Below are 24,801 nucleotides of genomic sequence, written 5' to 3'. Positions count from 1 at the left end.
AACATTAAGGGTTTATGTGCTTTGAATAGAATAAATCCTTGAATGTCATTGTACATACATGCAACAAAACGTGTCCTCTGCATTTTACCATCCCAATTACAGTTAGACACAATCCAACCACTAGGGGCAGTGTGCAGCCACACCCGGGGACCAACTCCAGATGTAGAGATGCTGCCTTGCTCAGGAGCAGAAAAAGGAGCAGACTGTAAATAAGGAGCCGGACCCTAAATAAGGAGCGAACCCTAAATAAGCATGTTTCTGATTGTGGAAGGAAACCCACACAGACACGGGAAGAGCACGCAAACTCCACACAGAAATGACGGGAAGCGATCCCACAACCTTCTTGCTGTGAAGCACCAGTGCTAACCACTGTGGCCCCTGTGCCGGCCTATCATTGACATCATTGTGTATCTGCAGGAGATCCAATCTCTTCTGATCAACTGGAAGGGTTCTGACCTCACCACCTATGGAGAGCTGGTCCTGGAGGGCACCTTTCATGTCCTGCGGGCTAAGAACACCCGGACGCTCTTCCTCTTCGAAAGGATGCTCCTCATTACAAAGAAAAGAGCGGAACACTACGTCTACAAGATCCACATCTCTGTATGTCTTTTAAATACTTGTCATTGATTTTCGTGAACATGTGAGTTGCTGAGTTGGGTTTGTGGTCCACTGCCTGATAACACTGGTTCTGATTGTAGTGTTCCACCCTCATGCTGCTCGACAGCGCCAAAGACCCACTGCTCTTCAGCGTCATCCACTTCAGACATCCCAAGCAGCCACATACGGTCCAGGTACATGTTACTCTGGTAACCTGCTATTCTTATGGCAGTTAATAAAAAACAATCAGCTTGTCTGGTTTTAGCTGTTCACAAATAATAATAATTAGAATAATAATACTAAGAACTCATCTTATTTACTTTCCGGTGTCACAGACCGAACGGTACCCCCCTCCTAAAAATCGGTCCGCCTGCCTCCACTGCGCATGCGTCATTTTGGACTGCATCAGCTCCTCTGAATCTCTTCACCCAAAGTGATCAAATGGATTAATGTGATTATTAACCATATGATGACAAAGTAAAACCTCTTAAATCATTCTAAAGTCAGTTTGAAACAGAAATAAGATGAAACTCAGCTAGCAGCTCGAGTTACTGTGGCGCTCTGATAGCTTCCTCCTTCTTTTATGATGAAATAATGTTGAATTTACCGTAGTATTCAGAATAATAGTAGTGCTATGTGACTAAAAAGATAAATCCAGGTTTTGAGTATATTTATTATTGTTACATGGGAAACAAGGTACCAGTAGATTCAGTAGATTCTCACAAATCCAACAAGACCAAGCATTCATGATATGCACACTCTTAAGGTTATGAAATTGGGCTATTAGTAAAAAAAAAAAAAAGTAGAAAAGGGGGTGTTCATAATAATAGTAGCATCTGCTGTTGACGCAACAAACTCAAAACTGTTATGTTCAAACTGCTTTTTTAGCAATCCTGTGAATCACTAAACTAGTATTTAGTTGTATAACCAAAGCTTTTCATGATTTCTTCACATCTGTGAGGCATTAATTTTGTTGGTTTGGAACCAAGATTTTGCTGGTTTACTAGTGTGCTTGGGGTCTTGTCTTGTTGAAACAGCCATTTCAAGGGCATGTCCTCTTCAGCGTAAGGCAACATGACCTCTTCAAGTATTTTGACATATCCAAACTGATCCATGATACCTGGTATGCGATATATAGGCCCAACACCATAGTAGGAGAAACATGCCCATATCATGATGCTTGCACCACCATGCTTCACTGTCTTCACTGTAAACTGTGGCTTGAATTCAGAGTTTGGGGGTCGTCTCACAAACTGTCTGCAGCCCTTGGACCCAAAAAGAACAATTTTACTCTCATCAGTCCACAAAATATTCCTCCATTTCTCTTTAGGCCAGTTGATGTGTTCTTTGGCATATTGTAACCTCTTCTGCATGTCTTTTATTTAACAGAGGGACATTGCGGGGGATTCTTGCAAATAAATTAGCTTCACATAGGCGTCTTCTGTCACAACACTTACAGGTAACTCCAGACTGTCTTTGATCATCCTGGAGCTGATCAATGGGTGAGTCTTTGCCATTCTGGTTATTCTTCTATCCATTTTGATGGTTGTTTTCCGTTTTCTTCCACGCTTCTCTGGTTTTTTTTTTGTCCATTTTAAAGCATTGGAGATCATTGTAGATGAACAGCCTATAATTTTTTGCACCTGCGTATAAGTTTTCCCCTCTCCAATCAACTTTATAATCAAACTACGCTGTTCTTCTGAACAATGTCTTGAACGTCCCATTTTCCTCAGGCTTTCAAAGAGAAAAGCATGTTCAACAGGTGCTGGCTTCATCCTTAAATAGGGGACACCTGATTCACACCTGTTTGTTCCACAAAATTGACGAACTCACTGACTGAATGCCACACTACTATTATTGTGAACATCCCCTTTTCTACTTTTTTTTTTTTTTTTTACTAATGGCCCAATTTCATAGCCTTAAGAGTGTGCATATCATGAATGCTTGGTCTTGTTGGATTTGTGAGAATCTACTTCATCTACTGGTACCTTGTTTCCCATGTAACAATAAGAAATATACTCAAAACCTGGATTAATCTTTTGAGTCACATAGCACTACTATTATTCTGAACACTACTGTATGTGGAAATGATTGTTGTAGAAAAGCTTCAGATATCTGTGGCTGAGACAGATGACTGGAGGCAGTTTGAAGCAGAAACGTGGTGATGATCTGTGAACCGTGGCTGATGACGCATGTACAGTGAAGACGGGGGGGGTTCGGTCAGTGACACAGAGATTCACTGTATAATAGAACCACAGCTAATAATTTTTTTTTTTAACAAGCTTTGGTAGAATCAGTTACTATTCAAACTTCTTATCCTGCTACATGAAGAAAATGATTTAAGGTGTTCTGACATTTCACTAAGTTTTATGAAATTTGGTTGTTAATTTTTTATTGTAGAAGAACTTTAGGTCCCCTTGACACATAACACGAAAGATGCAGAAACCGGAAGAAAATCCATGAACCAAACACGAAATGGGGAACCGCAAAACATTCTACTTGCTGTCGTGGGACGCAAAGGTCGCACAGGCGTGCATGACACACCAGTGACAGAACACAGTGCGAGTAGCTGGTATGTGTGGAACCACATTACACGCTGATGTGGAAAAAATAAAAACCACAAACCAGCTGATGCGTATGGAACCACATTGCACACTGATGTGGAAAAAATAAAAAACAACTGGTACGTGTGGAACCACATCGCACGCTGATGTGGAAAAAATAAAAAACAACTGGTACGTGTGGAACCACATCGCACGCTGATGTGGAAAAAATAAAAACTAACTGGTACGTGTGGAACCACATCGCACGCTGATGTGGAAAAAATAAAAACCAACTGGTACGTGTGGAACCACATCGCACGCTGATGTGGAAAAAATAAAAACTAACTGGTACGTGTGGAACCACATCGCACGCTGATGTGGAAAAAATAAAAACCACAAGCCAGCTGATACGTATGGAACCACATCACGCGCTGCTGCTGAAAAAATAAAAACCAACGTATGTATGGAACCACATCGCGTGCTGGTGTGGAAAAAATAAAAACCACAAACCAGCTGATACGTATGGAACCACATCGCGTTCTGCTGCGGAAAAAATAAAAACCAACTGGTACGTGTGGAACCACATCGCACGCTGATGTGGAAAAAATAAAAACCACAAGCCAGCTGATACGTATGGAACCACATCACGCCCTGATGTGGAAAAAATAAAAACCACAAACCAGCTGATACGTATGGAACCACATCACGCACTGCTGCCGAAAAAATAAAAACCAACGTATGTATGGAACCACATCGCGTGCTGATGTGGAAAAAATAAAAACCACAAACCAGCTGATACGTATGGAACCACATCACGCGCTGATGTGGAAAAAATAAAAACCACAAACCAGCTGATACGTATGGAACCACATCACGCGCTGCTGCCGAAAAAATAAAAACCAACGTATGTATGGAACCACATCGCGTGCTGGTGTGGAAAAAATAAAAACCACAAACCAGCTGATACGTATGGAACCACATCGCGCGCTGCTGCGGAAAAAATAAAAACCAGCTGGTACGTATGGAACCACATCGCGCGCTGCTGCGGAAAAAATAAAAACCAGCGTACGTATGGAACCACATTGCACGGCTGGTGTGGAAAAAATAAAAACCACAAACCAGCTGAAACGTATGGATCCACGTCGCACGCTGCTGCGTAAAAAATAAAAACCAACTGGTACGTATGGAACCACATTTTGCGCTGCTGCGGAAAAAATTAAAAATACAAACCAGCTGGTACGTATGGAACCATATGGCGCGCTGCTGCGGAATAAAGAAAAAATACAAACCAGCTGGTACGTATGGAATCACATGGCGCGCTGCTGAGGAATAAATAAAAAAATACAAACCAACTGGTACGTATGGATATACATGGCGCGCTGCTGTGGAATAATAAAAAATAAAAACCAGCTGGTACGTATGGAACCACATCGCGTGCTGGTGTGGAAAAAATAAAAACTACAAACCAGCTGAAACGTATGGAACCACATCACGCGGTGATGTGGAAAAAATAAAAACCACAAACCAGCTGATACGTATGGAACCACATTGTGCTCTGCTGCGGAAAAATAAAAACCAACGTACGAATGGAACTACATCGCGTGCTGGTGTGGAAAAAATAAAAACCACAAACCAGCTGATACGTATGGAACCACATCGCGCGCTGCTGCGGAAAAAATAAAACCAACTGGTACGTATGGAACCACATCGCGCGCTGCTGCGGAAAAAATAAAAACCAACTGGTACGTATGGAACCACATTGTGCGCTGCTGCGGAAAAAATTAAAAATACAAACCAGCTGGTACGTATGGAACCATATGGCGCGCTGCTGCAGAATAAAGAAAAAATACAAACCAGCTGGTATGTATGGAACCACATGGCGTGCTGCTGCGGAATAAAAAAAAAATACAAATCAGCTGGTACGTATGGAACCACATGGCGCGCTGACACGGAATAAATAAAAAAATACAAACCAGCTGGTACATATGGATATACATGGGGCGCTGCTGTGGAATAAATAAAAAATAAAAACCAGCTGGTACGTATGGAACCACATGGCGCGCTGCTGCGGAATAAAGAAAAAATACAAACCAGCTGGGACATATGGAACCACATCGTGCACTGCTGTGGAATAAAAACAAAAAATAAAAACCAGCTGGTACGTATGGAACCACATCGCGCTGCTGTGGAATAAATAAAAAATAAACAGCTGGTTTCTATTTTTTTTGTTGTTTGTTTACATGTTAACGCCAGTTCCGGTTCAAAACGGAAGTCACCCATAATTCACGCAAAGCCTCATGGGGACTCAGAATAAGATGGATAACAAGGAGCGTAAAATGCCTAAAATCAACAAGGAGATAAACGTCTTTTTTTTTTTTAACAAAAGAGAAATTAGACAATGTAGACGAAGAGTAAGTCTTTAATTACGGTGATAAAAGCGCCGTAATAACTGACAAAACGCAAGGCGATTTCCTGCATGGAACGATATTCACCAGCATTGCGGTGCGCTGGTGCAGCGGTCAGCTGAAGCAATACGTGTTTTAATTTATTTCCACGTGAAGACGGCATGCTGCCATCTGCGCCTCATGGCAAAGATATGCCAGGTCATATCCTACAAGCCAGTAGAGGTGTTCCCGAGCTGTACAAGCACATCGCAGCGGGTGTAGCAAATTTACAGGCCTTGCAACGGGGGACCAATATAATGTAACAAATTTACATTAATTTAATTATTTGGAATGAATGGTACCTCACACGGGAGCCATAAAGATGTAACCAAATTGGTCAATTCTAGATCGGCTCACACCGGAGCACCATAAGAATGTAGTGAATAAGCAGTTAAACTCCCAAATTGAATTAGATTGGACTAGATTCCATCTGATGAGTCACCAAAATAATAAACAATTTAGGGTTTAATACTTATTATTTAATTATTTCTCAGGGCACCACCTATTTGAAGCATAGGTACTTTCATTTAAACATTCATTAATTAATCAGTCTCAATTTAATTAACCCTCTGGGGTTCGAGGGCATTTTTGGACAGTTCACTCACCTGGCATAAATGTTTTATTATTGCTGTTAACAGCTCTCCCTGCATCCCAAAATCAAGTTTTATGTCTCTTTTTTCAGGACAGCCTGTGCTTTCAGAATATATATGTTTTTGTTGTGTTTTATAAGTGTAATAAAGGTTTACAATCAAAAATAGGCAAGGAAAAAATAAAGTGAAAAACTATAATAAACAACTGTTTTGACACTTTATAAAGGTAATTTAAGGTCTTGTGTGAAAGCCTGTACAACAAAAAGGTTCAAACAATAAACACAAATGCACATTTTGAACAATATATACAAAATGGTCTATGCGTTTTGTTGTTCATTGATATGGTAAACAGTGCTTTACGCAGAGAAAGCAACAGAGTTATCATTCACATGCAAACTAGTGGAGCAATCCTGATAGTTACACACTCTTTGTTTGAGCACGTGAGATTGTTATCAGAGGCTCTCTGTCTGCTCCTGCTTTCACTGATTGCTGTGCGTGATGGCGCAGGGCACACTGAGTATGTGCTTATATTATGTACTCACTGGAGCACCCAGGGGGCTATTCAAACAGGCCAACTAGTAACATATCACTCCCGAAAATGATCTTTGGCTTTTCACGTGAGGTCAATCTGCCCTACAATTGGATTTTTGAAAAACATTTGACGGTGAACCAATTCCGATTGGACACTCACATTGCGCACGTCATCACACAGCTTCTATGAGGAGTACAAAGATGGCCAATGGCTGGCTTGAAAATCTGTGGAGTTAACTTTTCAGCAAAAAAAAAAGTAAGTTTCTATCTCATATCATTAAAAAGGTATTTATAATTTAGTAAAGCTTGGTCTTAGCCATCGTATACCACGGCATCAACCCCAGAGGGTTAATCAGTCTCTGATCTGAAAGTCTGAATTCTACAATACGATTAACCAAAGGATTCCTTCTGAACACAAAATGAACCACAGCAGACATATTTACAATTTATTTACAAGTATACAAGAAATGAACAGTTTACTGGCATTTTTGTGGACAGTGATTAAATAAGTTCATTCATGGAAACAATATTCTCACTAATGACACGTTGGAAGAGAGGGAGAGAGCTTAAAGACTTTAAATAAATAAATCTGATTACAATTTAGAGATGAAATTTGAAGCCAATTAAGAAAAATCTTAAACAAACATATGAATATGCTTAAAAGGAAGCCACTTTGTATCCATTGACAGCAAACCCTTTTCCTGGAACCTTTAACTGGGTCACTTAGCTGACTTGTTGAAGAGGTGGTTCGGAGGGATCCGTCCGTCCGTCGTGCTCACTTGGGTCAAGGGGTTAACTCAGCGGTCTCCCCAGGCGATCCCAAAGGCTTGTGGCTGGCTTTACCGACAGCACCGTTTTGAGCTTGCAGGAACCCAGAGGTGGAAGGTGTTTGTTGAAAATGGTTTCTGGTAGCTTTTAAAAAGTTTGTTGAAGCCAGATTAAAAGTCTTTGTGAATTTAGGAAAAAGTTAAAGCTTTAAAAATGTTGGACAATTTCAAAAAGGGAAAAGTGGCTTTCCTGTAATTTTGCTATTATTTTGAAAAGGTCAGCTCGGAAGTTCTCTTAAAAATTCAAAAGACTTGATGCACTTTAAAGTGTCAGGTTAAAACTTTAAGCTTTTGAAGAATAAAGGATGAATGAATGAACCCACATGGTAGCTTTAGCTATCTTAGCATAGCTTAGCATGGGGCCTTGTTGACCCAAAAATAAAAATTAAGCGTTTAAGAAAGGAAGAGAGAAGAGGAAGCTGGAAAAGCCAGCACTCTGTTCTAACTTTAAAAGGGGGACTGACGTCACCAAACTCCGCCCATTTAGGGTGTGTAATCTCACAGAAAACTTCATGTGGTCACAGTGCAGACACAAATGATTCAATTATTTAAACACATTAACTGTTTTGACATATTATCTGGTCTGAGACACTCGAATGGATACACATTATTAATAGTCAGACACATCCTTTGGATAAACAGAATACTTCAACATCAACATATTGATAATGCAGAAAAATCACACTTAAACACACATCAGGAGGAACACGTGTCAGTAAAATGGAATGATTATTTGCAAAGCATTTTGTTTGATTAATCAATACAACCAACATTAGAAGTCTTTAGATATATATGAATAACAATGCTGATCTCTTTCCTTTTATTTAAAACAAAAGGTCCTTTCCTTTGATTTAGACCTCAAGATAAAAACTGATTGTCAAGACAAAGTTTTATGACCACGTTATGAGGGGAAGGTCCTCTGGCAGTGAGAAGTTCTGTCCTTGGTGTGAAGCCATAAAAGTGGGTTCTTCTGGCCTGGAGAAGCTCAAACTCTGACGTGAAGCCATTATAATGTCATGTAATTCATGATGACCGGAATTTCACCGATAAACCAGGCAAGGGCTCCTTTTGAAGAACTTCGATTTACCATTTTGTTTTCTGCTGTGAAGCCTAGTGTTGGCCCATGGGAGGATGTCTGCAAGCTTATCTGAAGATCACCAGATGACTTAGGAATTTCTCAACTGAGAGTGAGCACAGTCTCTGTCTGCAGTTCAAAACTCAGGTTTTTGTTGAGACAGCATTAATGTATTTATTTAATTAGTGTGAATCGAGGCTTGCGCTACACAGGACATGCCCACCTCATCAGCTCACAAAACAAAAACATTCTCTGTTGCATTGTTCTGTGATTTTAATTTTATGTATGTATTATTATGTGTTTGTCCTGCATCTGTCTGATGTCCGTGTTTTTAATCTGACACCTTGCATGCACGGTCACATCCAGCTGACAGGCGCTGTGTGTCCACAGCAAAGCACATGAGCAAGGCGACCGTACTCCGGGACCTTCAGCCACAGATTCATGGTGTGTGTGTGTTGGGGGGGGTACACTCCACAAGCCAATTGATTTTGGGGGCAGGGGGGGACGACACACTCCACATGCCATTTTTGAGTCGGTACAGTCGCTAGGTGATGCCACACTTGTGTTGCACTTAGACACTTTTCATAGACAGGTTGAATGTGATCGCCTGCTGTCAACTATCATACCAGGAGCGCGAATAGCCCCGCCTTTTCTAAGTGTGTAGCAAGCGGTGTTGGATGTTTGTGTGCGACACCTGGAATTTGGCCGACACCTGTCGAGAGGGGGATCTAATGAGCACACGTGGGGCATTTGCTGTCTTCTGGCCGCTTGTGTGCATGAATGGTTGTAGTGGCAGGTGTATGAGACGTTTGAGGCGGCTCCGATTTTTCACAAATGGAATGCAATTCCTCAATTGTGAACAAGTTGGCTTCAATGGTGTTATGTGTGAAGGGGCTCTTAATAAGGTTTTTTAAACCATACCTTTGCTCCTGCAGGCCAAGTGTGTGGACGAGAAGGTTCTGTGGTGTCACCACATTAAGAGGCTGATTCTGGAGAATCACCACACCAAAGTCCCACAGAAGGTGAAGCACATCGTCTCTCATATGCTCAATAATCAACAGCGATCAGTCGCTTCGTGTTAAAACACGCCTTTTTCTTTTTCAAGGCAAAAGAAGCCATGCTGGAGAATTCTGCCTGTGAGTGTTCGACCTGTCGCACTAACACCACGCATGTGGTGATTCTGACAGTTACAAAAAAAAAGATTGACATTTCTGTGAAAGTATTGAGGAATACGTACGAAAAAGGACACGTCAACTACTTCAAATTTTAGCCAAAAGAAGATTTTGTCTCAAACATCAGCTGAAAAAGGACAGAAATGAAAAAAACAGGTAGGACGTCTTTGTCAAATAATTTAGACTTTTCTTGAAAACACATCGTGTGATTCAGCAGAGGGAGGAAGAGTTTCCTTCAGGTAACTGGAGTGTGTTTCTATAACGCTGAATGCACGTCTGAAGCAGACGATGACAAACGCTTTACACTGAGGCCTCACTTTGTCTCTCTCACACACACACACACACACACACACACGCAGACACACGCACATACACACACATGCAGACACACATGCACCCACACATATACACATATGCAGACACGCACACATATACACATATGCAGACATACATACACATATGCAGACACGCACACATATACACATATGCAGACATACATACACACATGCAGAGGCACGCACACATATACACATATGCAGACATACATACACACATGCAGACGCACACACACATATGCAGACACACGTGCACACACATATATATACACATATGCAGACACGCACACATATACACATATGCAGACATACATACACACATGCAGACGCACGCACACATATACACATATGCAGACATACATACACACATGCAGACGCACACACACATATGCAGACACACGTGCACACACATATATATACACATATGCAGACACACGTGCACACACATATACACGCATGCAGACGCGCGCGCACACACACACACACACACACACACATATATATATATATATATATATATATATATATATATATGAACACTCAACAAAAATATAAACGCAACACTTTTGGTTTTGCTCCCATTTTGTATGAGATGAACTCAAAGATCTAAAACTTTTTCCACATACACAATATCACCATTTCCCTCAAATATTGTTCACAAACCAGTCTAAATCTGTGATAGCACTTCTCCTTTGCTGAGATAATCCATCCCACCTCACAGGTGGAAAATGGGAGCAAAACCAAAAGTGTTGCGTTTATATTTTTGTTGAGCGTACTTGAACTTGAACTTATTTATTTGGCACATAACCCGTCAATAACAAAACTGATATACTAGACAATTCCAGAGTGACATGTGTGACCAAAAAGGGGGTGAGCAGAAGCAAAGCTTATAAACGCTCACCCCATATATACACATTACTTACCTGTGTGTGTGTGTGTGTGTGTGTGTGTGTGTGTGTGAGCGTGTCTGTATTTGTAGACACATAAATACAGACACACACACACACACACACACACATATATATATATATATATATATATATATACACACACACAACCCCAATTCCAATGAAGTTGGGACATTGTGTAAAATAGAAATAAAAACAGAATTCAGTGATTTGCAAATCCTCTTCATCCTATTTTCAATTGAATACACCACAAAGACAAGATATTTAATGTTCAGACTGATAAATTTTATTGTTTTTGTGCAAATATTTGCTCATTTTGAAATGTATGCCTGCAACACGTTTCAAAAAAGCTGGGACAATGGTATGTTTACCACTGTGTTACAACACCTTTCCTTCTAACAGCACTCAATAAGCGTTTGGGAACTGAGGACACTAATTGTGAGTGTCATGATTAGGTATAAAAGGAGCATCCCTGAAAGGCTCAGCTATTCACAAGCAAAGATGGGGTGAGGATCACCACTTTGAGAACAACTGCGTGAAAAAACAGTCCAACAGTTTAAGAACAATGTTTCTCAACATTCAGTTGCAAGGAATTTACGTATATATATATATATATATATATATATATATATATATATATATATATATATATATATATATATATATATATACAGTGAGAAAAATAAGTATTTGAACACCTACCAACCAGCAAGAATTCTGGCTCACACAGACCTGTTAATTTTTCTTTAAGAAGCCCTCTTATTCTGCACTCTTTACCTGTATTAATTACACCTGTTTGAACTTGTTACCTGTATAAAAGACACCTGTTCACACACTCAATCAATCACACTCCAACCTGTCCACCATAGCCAAGACAAAAGAGCTGTCTAAGGACACCAGGGACAAAACTGTAGACCTGCACAAGGCTGGGATGGACTACAGGACAACAGGCAAGCAGCTTGGTAGAAGACGGCAACCGTTATGATTATTTATTAGAAAGTGGAAGAAACACAAGATGACTGTCAATCTCCCTCGGTCTGGGATTCCATGCAAGATCTCACTTTGTGGGGTAAGGATGATTCTGAGAAAGCTCAGAACTACACAGGAGGACCTAGTCAATGACCTGAAGAGAGCTGGGACCACAGTCTCAAAGATTACATTAGTAACACATGATGTCATGGTTTAAAAACCTGCAGGGCAGCAAGGTCCCCCTGCTCAAGCCAGCACATGTCTAGGCCCATTTGAAGTTCACCAGTGACCATCTAGATGATCCAGAGGAGGCATGGGAGAAGGTCATGAGGTCATATGAGACCAGAATAGAGCTTTTTGGAATCAACTCCACTTACCATGTTTCGAGGATGAGAACAACCCCAAGAAAACCATCCCGACCGTGAAGCATGGGGGTGGAAACATCATACTCTGGGGGTGTTCTTCTGTAAAGGGGACAGGACGACTGCACCGTATTGAAGGGAGGATGATGGGGTCATGTATTGCGAGATTTTGTCAAACAACCTCCTTCCCTCAGTAAGAGCATTGAAGATGGGTCATGGCTGGGTCTTCCAGCATGACAGTGACCCCAAACACACAGCCAGGGCAACTAAGGAGGGGCTCCGTAAGAAGCATTTCAAGGTCCTGGACTGGCCTGGCCAGTCTCCAGATCTGAACTCAATAGAAAATTTTTGGAGGGAGCTGAAACTCCAAACCTGAAAGATCTAGAGAAGATCTGTATGGAGGAGTGGACCAAAATCCCTGCTGCAATGTGTAACTACCTGAAACGTTGGACCTCTGTAATTGCAAACAAAGGCTACTGTACCAAATATTAACATTGATTTTCACAGGTGTTCAAATACTTATTTGCAGCAGTAACATACAAATTAATTATTAAAAAATCATACATTGTGATTTCCGGATTTTTTTTTTATTTATTTTTTTATTTTGTCTCTCACAGTGGACATGCACCTAAGATGATGCACCTCTCCATGATTTCTAAGTGGGAGAACTTGCAAAATCACAGGGTGTTCAAATACTTATTTTCCTCACTATATATATATATATATATATATATATATATATATATATATATATACGTACATATATAAGTACATATGCATACATAAATATGATTGGAATTGAAAAAGACAGGAGCATCTTAGTGGGATTTAAATGTGATAAGGTGACGTGCTGGGATTTGTAAATGCGTTGTTATTGCACATGATTTGTGGACATATTAATATATATATATATATACACACACACACATGCAGACATATAAATGCACACGCACATATATATGTCCACAGACACACACACATATACACACATGCACAAATAAAGACACACGCAGACACACACGTGTATATATACAGTATATATACACACACATGCAGACAGACTGATGTCAGCATGCTGCCATGCAGGGCGCTCAACTGCACAAGGGAAGCAACTTGTGGATCAAGGACCTTACTCAAGGGCCCTTAGAGAGTTTCAGATCTGATGGGGATTTGAACTGAGGCGCTTCTGGTCTTTCATCAATCATTGGCGAATATTTATTTATTTGTCTGCCTGTTAGCAGGATTGCATCAAAACTACTGCACAGATTTTGACAAAGGTTTCACCATAGATAGATATTAGGCCATGGAAGAATCCATTAAAAGTTGGAGCTGGTTTTTAGGGGGACCGTTTGGTCTCGGACACTGGATTCTGGATCAAGTTTCACTTTATATAGGCTTTTAAGAATTATGTCAAAACTACTTCATGGATTCTCACCAAATTTGCACCACAGATAGGTCATTTCATGAAAAGGGGTCACCAGTATGTGACATGAGGGTCAATTTTTAAATTTCTTAGTAAGGTGATATCGACTGTAAGATATGAATATACGGACCATGGGGAATACATAAAATCCACTCTTGAGATAAGTCATGTTATACTTTTTTTTTGGTTGGACTCGCATGAAATCCCCAGAGTGGTGCTGTTTTGGCAGTTATATTTGGACAGCGTGAAACAAACATCAAGTGAATAACTTTGTTACTTTATTGTTCAGCTAATTTCAGTTTTCCCTTGGGTTTAAGGCTCTCAAGAGTGGTGCTTTCAAACGGCACAACTGGAGTTTTATTTAATGAATAAATTAGCAGTTTAGGAACATGAGTTTTAAATGTAACAGACTGGAACACTACGGGTTACATTCAACACCACATTTTTGGCATGCTTTCTGCAGCCGTACCGAGAGATTAAGACACTGATCTATGGGGGGAAATTAATTTTACCGTGTGCCCATGAAATCAGAAGTAAGTTCAGATAAATTTAGTTGAAGTGATTTCTGTTTATTTTGATCAAAATAATACTTAGGTGCTCTTTGCCACAAATTTGGTGGGATTTGGTGTCCCTGTCCCCCTTTTCAGATAAAAACTCAAAAAAGAAAGATTCCAAGATAATTATGCCCTCTGTCATCATAGTTATAATATATTCAATATATGTAGAAACAATCATTTTATATGTTTTCCCTGCATGTAGGGCTGTTCTATTTTTACTGACCAATAATATTGGCTTGTGTAATGGTGACCCCTTTTCATGAAATGACCCAGATACATATTAGGCCATGGAAGAATCCATTAAATTTTGGAGGTGATCCGGATTCTGGATCAAGTTCCACCTTTTTATAGGCTTTTAAGGATTACTTCAAAACTACTTCACAGATTCTCACCTTATTTGCGCCACAGATAGATATTAGGGCATCCATTAAATGTTGGAGGTGATCTGGATCCAGATTGATGTACATCAGAAATCTCCAATTACTCTTGCTTATTTTATGATTTTGGTCCATTATTGAACTTTTCCTTATGTATCCAGACCCAGGACTCACACTAGGCAGTGCTGCACCATGAGCAGTTAGGGTTTCAGGGTTCAAACGTCTTTCTGAGGCAAAAATCAAACCACTGGTGTCGCGTTTGATGACCTGGGTGTCCACATAGACAACAAACTGGACTGGACTGTAAACACAGATGCTGAGTATAAGAAAGGTCAGAGCCAGCTGCACTTCCTCAGGAGGCTCAGATCTGCCACAGGAGGTCCTTCCTACCTCTGTGGCAGTCAGAATGTATAACTCCTCCCCTTCTGCAGGATGAATACATGATGAACCGTTATTCAGAGTTATGTGCAATATTGTCGAACATCTTGTGCAAATGTCTTCCAGTCATTCACATAAATTTGTTGCAATTATTGTAAAAAAAAAAAAAAAAAAAAAAAAAAAAAACATTGTTTACTGTTTCTGTATTCTGGCAAAATAATTTCATTTGGGATAAATAAAATTGATCTTATCTTAGTTACTTGGTTTGTTTTTTGCCATATTCTACCTTGGAAATGAGCAATTTCCAACAATAAATACACGACAATTAAAAATAATAATAATGATAATATTTCTAACCAGTTTTCTGTTAGTCCAAAGTCTACTTTGAGTTAAACACATAACCCACCAGTGAGCTGCAGACTGAAAACCACAGACAGGAAACGCACTCAGATGGTCTGTGATTCATTGTGAATTTTTGTGCTCGTAATGCCATTATAGTTCATTCTGAATCCATTTCAATCATTTTGGTGATCATGATAAAATAAACCCTATTTTTAATTTTCTAATTTAGTGTCATAGTGTTAGCTTTAGCATTAGACTGTGGAGAAAATAACTTTTGTAATTGTAGTTCTAAAGATATTGTGTCCTGTGACAATCTAGATCCGAGAAAGTACCACTACGGTCCGGAGAAGCTGAAGAAAAGCAGCTCCTGCAACAGTCAAGACTTTAATATTAGAAGACGAAATGACCGAAGGAAATCAGGTGAACAATTACAACTTCGTCTCATACACATAAAACTGTTTACAGCAATCAAAACTGTTTTTTTTTTTTTACATGAACACTGTTTATCTACCACCTGCAACTTTGTCCATTTGTCTTTTTATTGTCCTTGTAGAGCCTGTAAAACAAATCATGAGAAACACAAAAGGTTAGTCTACCCCCGTGTGTGTGAGAGAGAGACTGACTGACTGACTGTCGGGCTGTTAGAATTTTTTATTTCTTTTAAGACTGTGAGGATCTTGTGGTCATCTGTCACATCAGATGGATCCAGGCTCCAACCTGTGAAGTAGAATTTAGATATTTATGTAATTGACCATTTTTTGACATGTGGGCATCTGTCTCTGGTGAGATGTGTCAGACTGACTTGACATCTTTACTTGATGTGGAGCTTAATTATCACAGGTCCTCCTAAGCAGAGGGTCGCCCCTCTGAGTCTGGTCTGCTTGAGGTTTCTTCCTCAAATCATCAGAGGGAGTTTTTTTTCTTACCACTGTCCCCTGTGTTCTTGCTCTGGGGGTTGGTAAGGTTAGACCTTACTTGTGTGAAGCAGCTTGAGGCAACTTTGTTGTGATTTGATGCCACATAAATGAAATGAATTGAATTGAACTGAAACAAATTCTTGTCATTGAGTCCACCTCCCCCAATGCCAAGACCAGGTCAGAGTCGCAACAACCAGAGGCAGAATATTATACAAAGGCACATAAAAACTATTTTCACCGACCTCCCAACTAAAAGGAGCACCATTGAATGAGTGTTTGTTCACAGTGACTGCATAACTGTAAAAATAAAGACTGATAGAAACTGGTTTTGGTTGGTTCAGCAGTCAGTGTTGCTGCCAACATCTTCAAAGTCCACGGTCAAAATCACATTTTAGTGATGAGACCTATCAAATGCAACAAAATGAGTGAAGTAGCTCAGAGTTCTCATAGAAAATTAATTTAAGATAAGATAATCCTTTAATAGTCCCACGACGGGAAAATTTCCGATGTTCCAGCAGCACAAGGGCAGTCACAGAACAGTGCAAGTATGCAAAAATAAGGTAAAAGAAAAATAATTACCAAAATACTGAAGTCAGGTTCTGTGCAGAATAACAATATAAACAATAGAATAGATTATAGTGTATACAAGCAGAAAAACTGTTTCATAATACGGCACATGAGTGTACAAGTATTATTGCACAGAATGTGTAGTATTATTGCACATGGCTGAAAATTTGTCACTGTACTGAGATTAATGATGTGAGTGATCTGAGTGGTCTCCTGCGAACAGTGCTGGTTGTGGAGTCTTACAGCAGCAGGAAGGAAGGACCTGCAGTGTCGCTCCATTATGCACTTTGGCTGGAGCAGCCCACCGCTGAAAGAGCTTTTCAGTGCAGTCAGGGTGTCACTTATGGGATGGGAGGCATTCTCCAGCAGGGCTGACAGCTTATCCATCATCCTCCTTTCGCCCACCTCCTGCACCGAGTCCAGGGGACTTCCCAGGACATAGCTGGCCTTCCTCATCACTTTGTCAAGTCTCCTCTCAGCACTTGTAATCCTGCTGCTCCAGCAGACCACTCCGTAGAAAACGGCTGATGCCACCACACAGTCAAAGAAGGTCCTCGGGGGCGCCCCCTGCAGTCCAAAGGACCTGAGTGGTGCAGTGGTGTTGTTTGACCAGTGCAGTTTATTCTTTAGGTGAACACCTTGGTACTTGTAAGAGTCCACTATCTCTGTATCCTTTCCCTGGATCTTCACCAGTGTCGGTGGAGAGCGCCTGTGCCTGTGGAAGTCCACCAGCAGCTATTTGGTTTTCCCTGCATTGATGTGGAGGAGGTTCCACTGATGTCCATCCACAAAGTCCTGGGTCACCCCACTGTGCTCTCTGTCATCCTCGTCAGTGATGAGGCTGATGATTGCAAAGTCATCAGAGAACTTTTGCAGGTGACAGTTGAGAGAGTCGTACATGATGTCTGCAGTGTAGAGGGTGAAGAGAAAGGGAGCCAAGGTGGTTCCTTGCAGAGCCCCCGTGCTGCAGATGACCATGTCAGAGACGCAGTCCCTAGCCTTCACATACTGCTGTCGTTCTGTGAGGTAGTCTAAGACCCAAGATGAGAGGCGGGGGTCCACGCCTGTGATCTCCAGCTTGTCCCTCAGAAGCACCAGTTGTATGGTATTGAAAGCACTGGAAAATATCAAAAAAACATAAAACATAATTCTCACAGTGCTCCCAGGCTTTTCCAGGTGAGCGAGAGCTCTATGTTGGAAGTAGATGACAGCGTCATCCACTCCGATGCCAGGCTGGTACGCAAACTGAAGTGCTTTGTGCGCTGGACGCTGCATATATAAAATAATTATTTCATAGCGGATGAATCATTTTCTGTCAGAAAACACCTCTAATTGGACCATTTCAGCTGGAACCTTTTCTCTCTTTCTCTCTCTCTCTCTCTCTCTCGTGCACTCCATGAGGTGGCGAAGATATTTGGAACAGTCTAAAAGGTAATTATTTGTAATGTTTACATTGTAATGGCTCGGTAAAACCAGTTGCATGTTCATTCCTTCTTATGAGTAGCTGTAAAAGTATGTTTCTAATAGATTTAACATCTCATTATAATCAGTCAGATGACCTGCGCTGTGATGCCCTGTGTGCACTGATGCAATCACTCGCACTCGTGCAGTGTTTTTTAATTGTTTGCGCAATGTTCATATATGTGGCTCATTATTCCAATAATCACTGAAATTTCTGACAAATCCATACGTGGCTCATTATTATTCAGTGGGACCAGGGCTTTAGTCGTGAAACTGGAGAAACAACAAAGGCAAGCAAGCAAGGGCTGATCGTGGCCCGGTACGCTCTGCTCCTGCAGACATGAGGAAAACAGCAGTTTTTCCTCCACACTCACCTGGGTTGATATGAGGGACATGCAGGGGGTTGGGTGCTGGTACCTCAGAGTTCAGAGACCATTCTCAAAGAAAATTAATTTAACTGCAACGGCCTTACATCATTTTTATCGTACTTTAATGACGCAGTACATTGGGATCACAGACATAATACGTTAGCCGGACAAAGGAATATAATAATGCTTGAGAAGTGACGAGGCTGTTTGGAAAGATTTTTACACATTAGTACTTTTAGACAGAGCATAGCTTGTGTGTGTGTGTGTGTGTGTGTGTGTGTGTGTGTGTGTGTGTGTGTGTGTGTGTGTGTGTGTGTGTGTGTGTAGTACTGTGGTGACGAGAAAACAATGCATTCAAGCATTGTGCACAAAGACACTTGTATGTGTAAAGTTACGGTGACGGGCATTTTTAGTTTGTTTGGTGAGAAGTAAACTGTGTGAAATACAGGTTTAAAACAAGCTGCCTTCTTCTCCAAGGCCGAATGATGCCGAGGCCAAGATGGAGTCATAACATAGAGATGCTAAGGCCAAGGCTTCAATAAAATTGGCCTCCAGACCTTCACCGCTGGTCTTAAGAGACCAGCAGAATTGGAATCTGGACCTGGATTAATTCAGGTGTCTGTTCTTGATTGGACCAGGGTTGGGAACCACTGATGTGTGCAGACAAACAAATGGGCTTGGAGACATTTATGATGAATGTTGAGCAAACTTCCACGTTGGGGCATTTGTGCAGGTGTCGTGCTAATCGAGGGGTTGTTTACATTTCGGTAGCCGACCTTTGACTGAGGATACTTGGTTTGTCCAATACGGACCGGGTTTTTTTTTAATCTCATCCTTTTGTTCTTCCTTAAAGACGGGAGGAAAATGGATCAAAAGACACACGGGTCGCTCACCACTGCTCTGCGTGCATTCATCACACGGGGGCACAAAGCGTTGTTGTGCACGCGCTCCTCAGATGTGCGCGGCTTCCTGCTCTCATCTGTTCTCGTTCGTCAGGAGAAAACCTTTGTTTGTGTTTGTCCCCAGATCAATTTTCAAACAAATGTTATGAAGAAACAATTTTCATGTCAGTCTTCCCATCTCAGTGAGTGAGCAGGTCATCATATCCCTGATAATTACATCACGTCTGAAAGGAAGACGTTTCTAATTGTTTTTTATTGAATCACGAACGCTCCCTTAAGTCTGGACCAGACTCAACGCAAATGTTGTGGTTGGAGAAGATGCACCTCATTTTATCATCCAGGCTTTGACCTGTGAAGATTTACTGACTGTCGCTTTTGTTTTTGTCTCCCCATCTTCTTTCTCTCTCCTCATTCAGCCGTTTTGAAGGTAAGAGTCTGACACCCAACAATCTTAAGTGTTTTATATATTTTTCACGAGCACACAGAGATCAGTGCTCGCTGTCTTTGCCTCAACTGTTTAAGTGTAATAAGTCATGTGAAAGGCTGAGATGATCATAACTACTCACCACCCCGGCCAGTTATCATTTTAGTTCACCCAACCCATTGTTGCCAAATACTGCAGTATCTGTATTGAACAGGTGGGCCTGGAAACGCCCATGTATTCACGTGCTGTTGGTTCTGACATAATGAGGCTTTTTGTGTGTGTGGGGGGGGGTGTCACCGTACTTTACTGTAATCTAGTTTGTTCACATTTCAATCAATAATCCAGAAGTTCAAAAACATACAAACTCTATAATAGAGTCAAGTTCATGCGAATCATTTCAGGAATTTGACAAATTTTTATTTTGAGTTTTATTTTTGAAGCATGTCTCGCTTTAAGCAGCTTTATGAAACAATTATTTGATTAGATGAATGGCTTTATAATAATAGTAATAACTCGAGCTCTTGGCAAAATTCTATTGTAGCTGCATTAATGATAAAAATCCACCAGGTGGAGATATTGCTCCATTTCAAGAACCTTGGGACATGATGACGACCAACTTGTTGCTTATATTATAGGGCATCCAGAAAGTATTAACAGCACTGCACTTTTTCCACATTTTTACCCGAGGCCATCAAAATATGGCCATCAGGTATTGTGAAGACTTTGCGTCCATCCATCCGTCTGTCTGTGCTCAGCATAAGTCCAGTCCTGTTACTGCCAGAGTCTTCAAATTCGCAGGGAACATTATTGGGACACAGACTTTGGACAAGTTCAGAGATGACTAACTTTGACCTATTTTAAGAGGTTAAAAAGTCACATTCTGTTTTGTGTTTTAATGCTATGAATCAATCATCCAAAGCCATTTTGGAGGGGGGGTGACAGCCAGTCACAGTAGAGCGGCACCATGACATTAGTGGCTGGTCTCTCTGGCGCGCCAAAACTGCTTTGTTTCTGTGTAAATATGACACATTTATCATATATTGTGTAAAAGCTAGCAAGAAATAAACACTTCTAAAACTGAAAATGCTGTTTTTGTAAGATGATAACCCCTCACAGACGTCAGCATGCATGCTAAGCTAACTTCTGCGCTTTTCAAAAAATCCTGTATGCACACACGCACGCCCTCCTGCTGACACCGTTAAAAGGTAAATAAAATATTATTTATTATTGATTGAGTTTATTTTGTAAAATCATTACTAACATACAGAGGTGAAAATACCAATGATATACTGATAACATGATAAAACAAATGCTTGTTTCCATTGTGTCCTTGTGAAATTATCACATGACAAAATAGAGGCGCTGATTAAACATTCACAAATTGTCTATCAGACAGTAGAATCTTAATAATCAATGTAAATAACTCTCTCAGAGCACAAACCAAGCATGAAGACAAAAGAATTGTCTGTAGATTTCAGAGACAGGATTGTCTGGAGGCACAAATCTGGGGAAGGGTACAGAAACATTTCTGCTGATTTGAAGGTCCCAATGAGCACAGTGGCCTCCATCATCTGTAAATGGAAGAAGTTCAGATCCACCAGGACTCTTCCTAGAGCTGGCCGCCCATCTAAATTGAGCAATTGGGGGAGAAGGACCTTAATCAGGGAGGTGACCAAAAACCCGATGGTCACGCTACCAGAGCTCCAGTATTCCTCTGTGGAGAGACGAGAACCTTCCAGGAGGACAACCATCTCTGCAGCAGTCCACCAATCAGGCCTGTATGGTAGAGTGGCCAGACAGAAGCCACTTCTTAGTAAAAGACACATGGCAGCCCACCTGGAGTTTGACAAAAGGCACCTGAAGGACTCTCAGACCAGGAGAAACAAAATTCTCTGGATTGATGAAACAAAGATTGAACTCTTTGGTGTCATGTTTGGAGGAAACCAGGCACCATCCCTACAGTGAAGCATGGTGGCAGCAGCATCATGCTGTGGGGATGTTTTTCAGCAGCAGGAACTGGGAGACTAGTCAGGATTGAGGGAAAGATGAATGCAGCAATGTACAGAGACATCCTGGATGAAAACCTGCTCCAGAGCGCTCTTGACCTCAGACTGGGGCGACAGTTCATCTTTCAGCAGGACATTGACCCTAAGCACACAGCCAAGATATCAACGGAGTGTCTTCAGGACAACTCTGTGAATGTCCTTGAGTGGCCCAGCCAGAGCCCAGACCTGAATTCGACTGAACATCTCTGTGCACCGACGCTCCCCATCCAACCTGATGGAGCTTGAGAGGTGCTGCAAAGAGGAATGGACCAAGCTGCCCAAAGATAGGTGCACCAAGCTTGTGGCATCATATTCAAGAAGACTTGAAGCTGGAATTGCTGCCAAAGGTGCATCAACAAAGTATTGAACAAAGGCTGTAAATACTTATGGACACGTGATTTCTTAGTTTTATTATTTTTGATATGTCCTTTTGGCTGCTCCCTTGTTTGCACTCGGGCTCGCCACAACAAATCTGAGATGGGTCTGCATGTGGATTTGGCACAGGTTTTACACTGGATACCCATTCTGACACAACTCCACATTACATGCAGAAATGTGGTGTTTGACCCAGGAACTTTCCGCACGGAAACCAAGCACATTCACCACTTGTCCACCACCCCTGCCATTTTTTTCTTCTTATTATTTATTTTTTTTAATTTGCAAAAACTTTAAAAACTTTTTCATGTTGTCATTATGTGGGTAGAATTTTGAGGGAAAAAAATGAATTTACTCCATTTTGGAATAAGGCTGTAACATAACAAAATGTGAAAAAAGTGAAGCACTGTGAATACTTTCTGGATATACTGCAAGTCATTACTTTGTACCAATTGAAACACTTAAAAATTAAATTTTTACTGGAAGGCTGGAACAATTTATTGTATACATTTTAAACCAGTGTCGGCGACCGAACGGTCCCCCTAAACCCCCCCCCCCCATGACGCAACATCGTTTCTGCTTCAAACTGCCTCCAGTCATCATCTGTCTCAGCGACAGATATCTGAAGCTTTTGTACGATGTCTGGATGCTGTCCATGCAGAGCGAGAAAAAGACACCAGATATCTCAATCATTTACACATAAATTCAGCATTATTTCACATAAAAGACGGTGGAAGCAATCGAGCTGCTAGCTGATGCGTTCACCGCGCATTGGATATTTCAAAGGGTCATGGAATTTCACCTTGTTTCTGCTCAAAACTGACTTTAGAATGATTTAAGAGGTTTTACCTTTATGATTTGATGGTTCATAATCACAATCCATTTCATCACTTTGGGTGAAGGGACTCTGTCTCAGACGAGCTGCTGTGGTCTGAAATGACACATGCGCAGATGTAAGAGACGGACCTAATTTTAGGGGCGGACCGTTCCGTCTGTGACACCAATTTTAAAACGCCATGAAATTTTTCATCAGCTCTAAACCAACATTACCTTGTCTTAAACTCGATTTATTGTGGAGGAATTGTAACAATCGTAATTTAAAAGTTTTATCATTAAAGGGTCATTGAAATGCTTTTCAGATGTTGTAAATTGATTTTTTTTTTTTTTCTTAAACCAGATAGTTGCTGTTTCTGAGCTGATTTTAAAATTTCAGACTTCCTTTTACACCAAAGATAGTGATTTATACATATTTAAAAAAATCTCTTTAATTTGTTATGGCCTCTAAACCAAGGTTAAACTGTTTTAAAGTGGATTTAATGTACACTCAACAAAAATATAAACGCAACACTTTTGGTTTTGCCCCCATTTTGTATGAGATGAACTCAAAGATCTAAAACTTTTTCCACATACACAATATCACCATTTCCCTCAAATATTGTTCACAAACCAGTCTAAATCTGTGATAGTGAGCACTTCTCCTTTGCTGAGATAATCCATCCCACCTCACAGGTGTGCCATATCAAGATGCTGATTAGACACCATGATTAGTGCACAGGTGTGCCTTAGACTGCCCACAATAAAAGGCCACTCTGAAAGGTGCAGTTTTGTTTTATTGGGGGGGATACCAGTCAGTATCTGGTGTGACCACCATTTGCCTCATGCAGTGCAACACATCTCCTTCGCATAGAGTTGATCAGGTTGTCAGTTGTGGCCTGTGGAATGTTGGTCCACTCCTCTTCAATGGCTGTGCGAAGTTGCTGGATATTGGCAGCAACTGGTACACGCTGTCGTACATGCCGGTCCAGAGCATCCCAAACATGCTCAATGGGTGACATGTCCGGTGAGTATGCCGGCCATGCAAGAACTGGGACATTTTCAGCTTCCAAGAATTGTGTACAGATCCTTGCAACATGGGGCCGTGCATTATCCTGCTGCAACATGAGGTGATGTTCTTGGATGTATGGCACAACAATGGGCCTCAGGATCTCGTCATGGTATCTCTGTGCATTCAAAATGCCATCAATAAAATGCACCTGTGTTCTTCGTCCATAACAGACTCCTGCCCATACCATAACACCATACCACCATGGGCCACTCGATCCACAACATTGACATCAGAAAACCGCTCACCCACACAACGCCACACACGCTGTCTGCCATCTGCCCTGAACAGTGTGAACCGGGATTCATCCGTGAAGAGAACACCTCTCCAACGTGCCAAACGCCAGCGAATGTGAGCATTTGCCCACTCAAGTCGGTTACGACGTCGAACTGGAGTCAGGTCGAGACCCCGATGAGGACGATGAGCATGC

The 24,801-nt window shown here is 41.1% G+C and overlaps 1 protein-coding gene across 1 annotated transcript in view; it reads left to right on the top strand.

The window, feature by feature from the left end:
• Positions 1 to 24,801, top strand: part of LOC117532307 (pleckstrin homology domain-containing family G member 3) — an 86,284-nt gene that overhangs the window by 29,306 nt on the left and 32,177 nt on the right. The window contains 7 exon segments of the mRNA XM_034195628.1: positions 418 to 600; positions 699 to 791; positions 9,543 to 9,629; positions 9,713 to 9,743; positions 15,749 to 15,850; positions 15,984 to 16,016; positions 20,062 to 20,072. Coding sequence (XP_034051519.1) covers positions 418 to 600; positions 699 to 791; positions 9,543 to 9,629; positions 9,713 to 9,743; positions 15,749 to 15,850; positions 15,984 to 16,016; positions 20,062 to 20,072 — 540 coding nt within the window.

The sequence above is a fragment of the Thalassophryne amazonica genome, chromosome 19, assembly GCF_902500255.1.
Source record: "Thalassophryne amazonica chromosome 19, fThaAma1.1, whole genome shotgun sequence".
NCBI lineage: Eukaryota > Metazoa > Chordata > Actinopteri > Batrachoidiformes > Batrachoididae > Thalassophryne > Thalassophryne amazonica.
The sequence above is the reverse complement of the archived record's forward strand: the minus strand, read 5'-3'. Positions and strand labels throughout refer to the sequence as shown.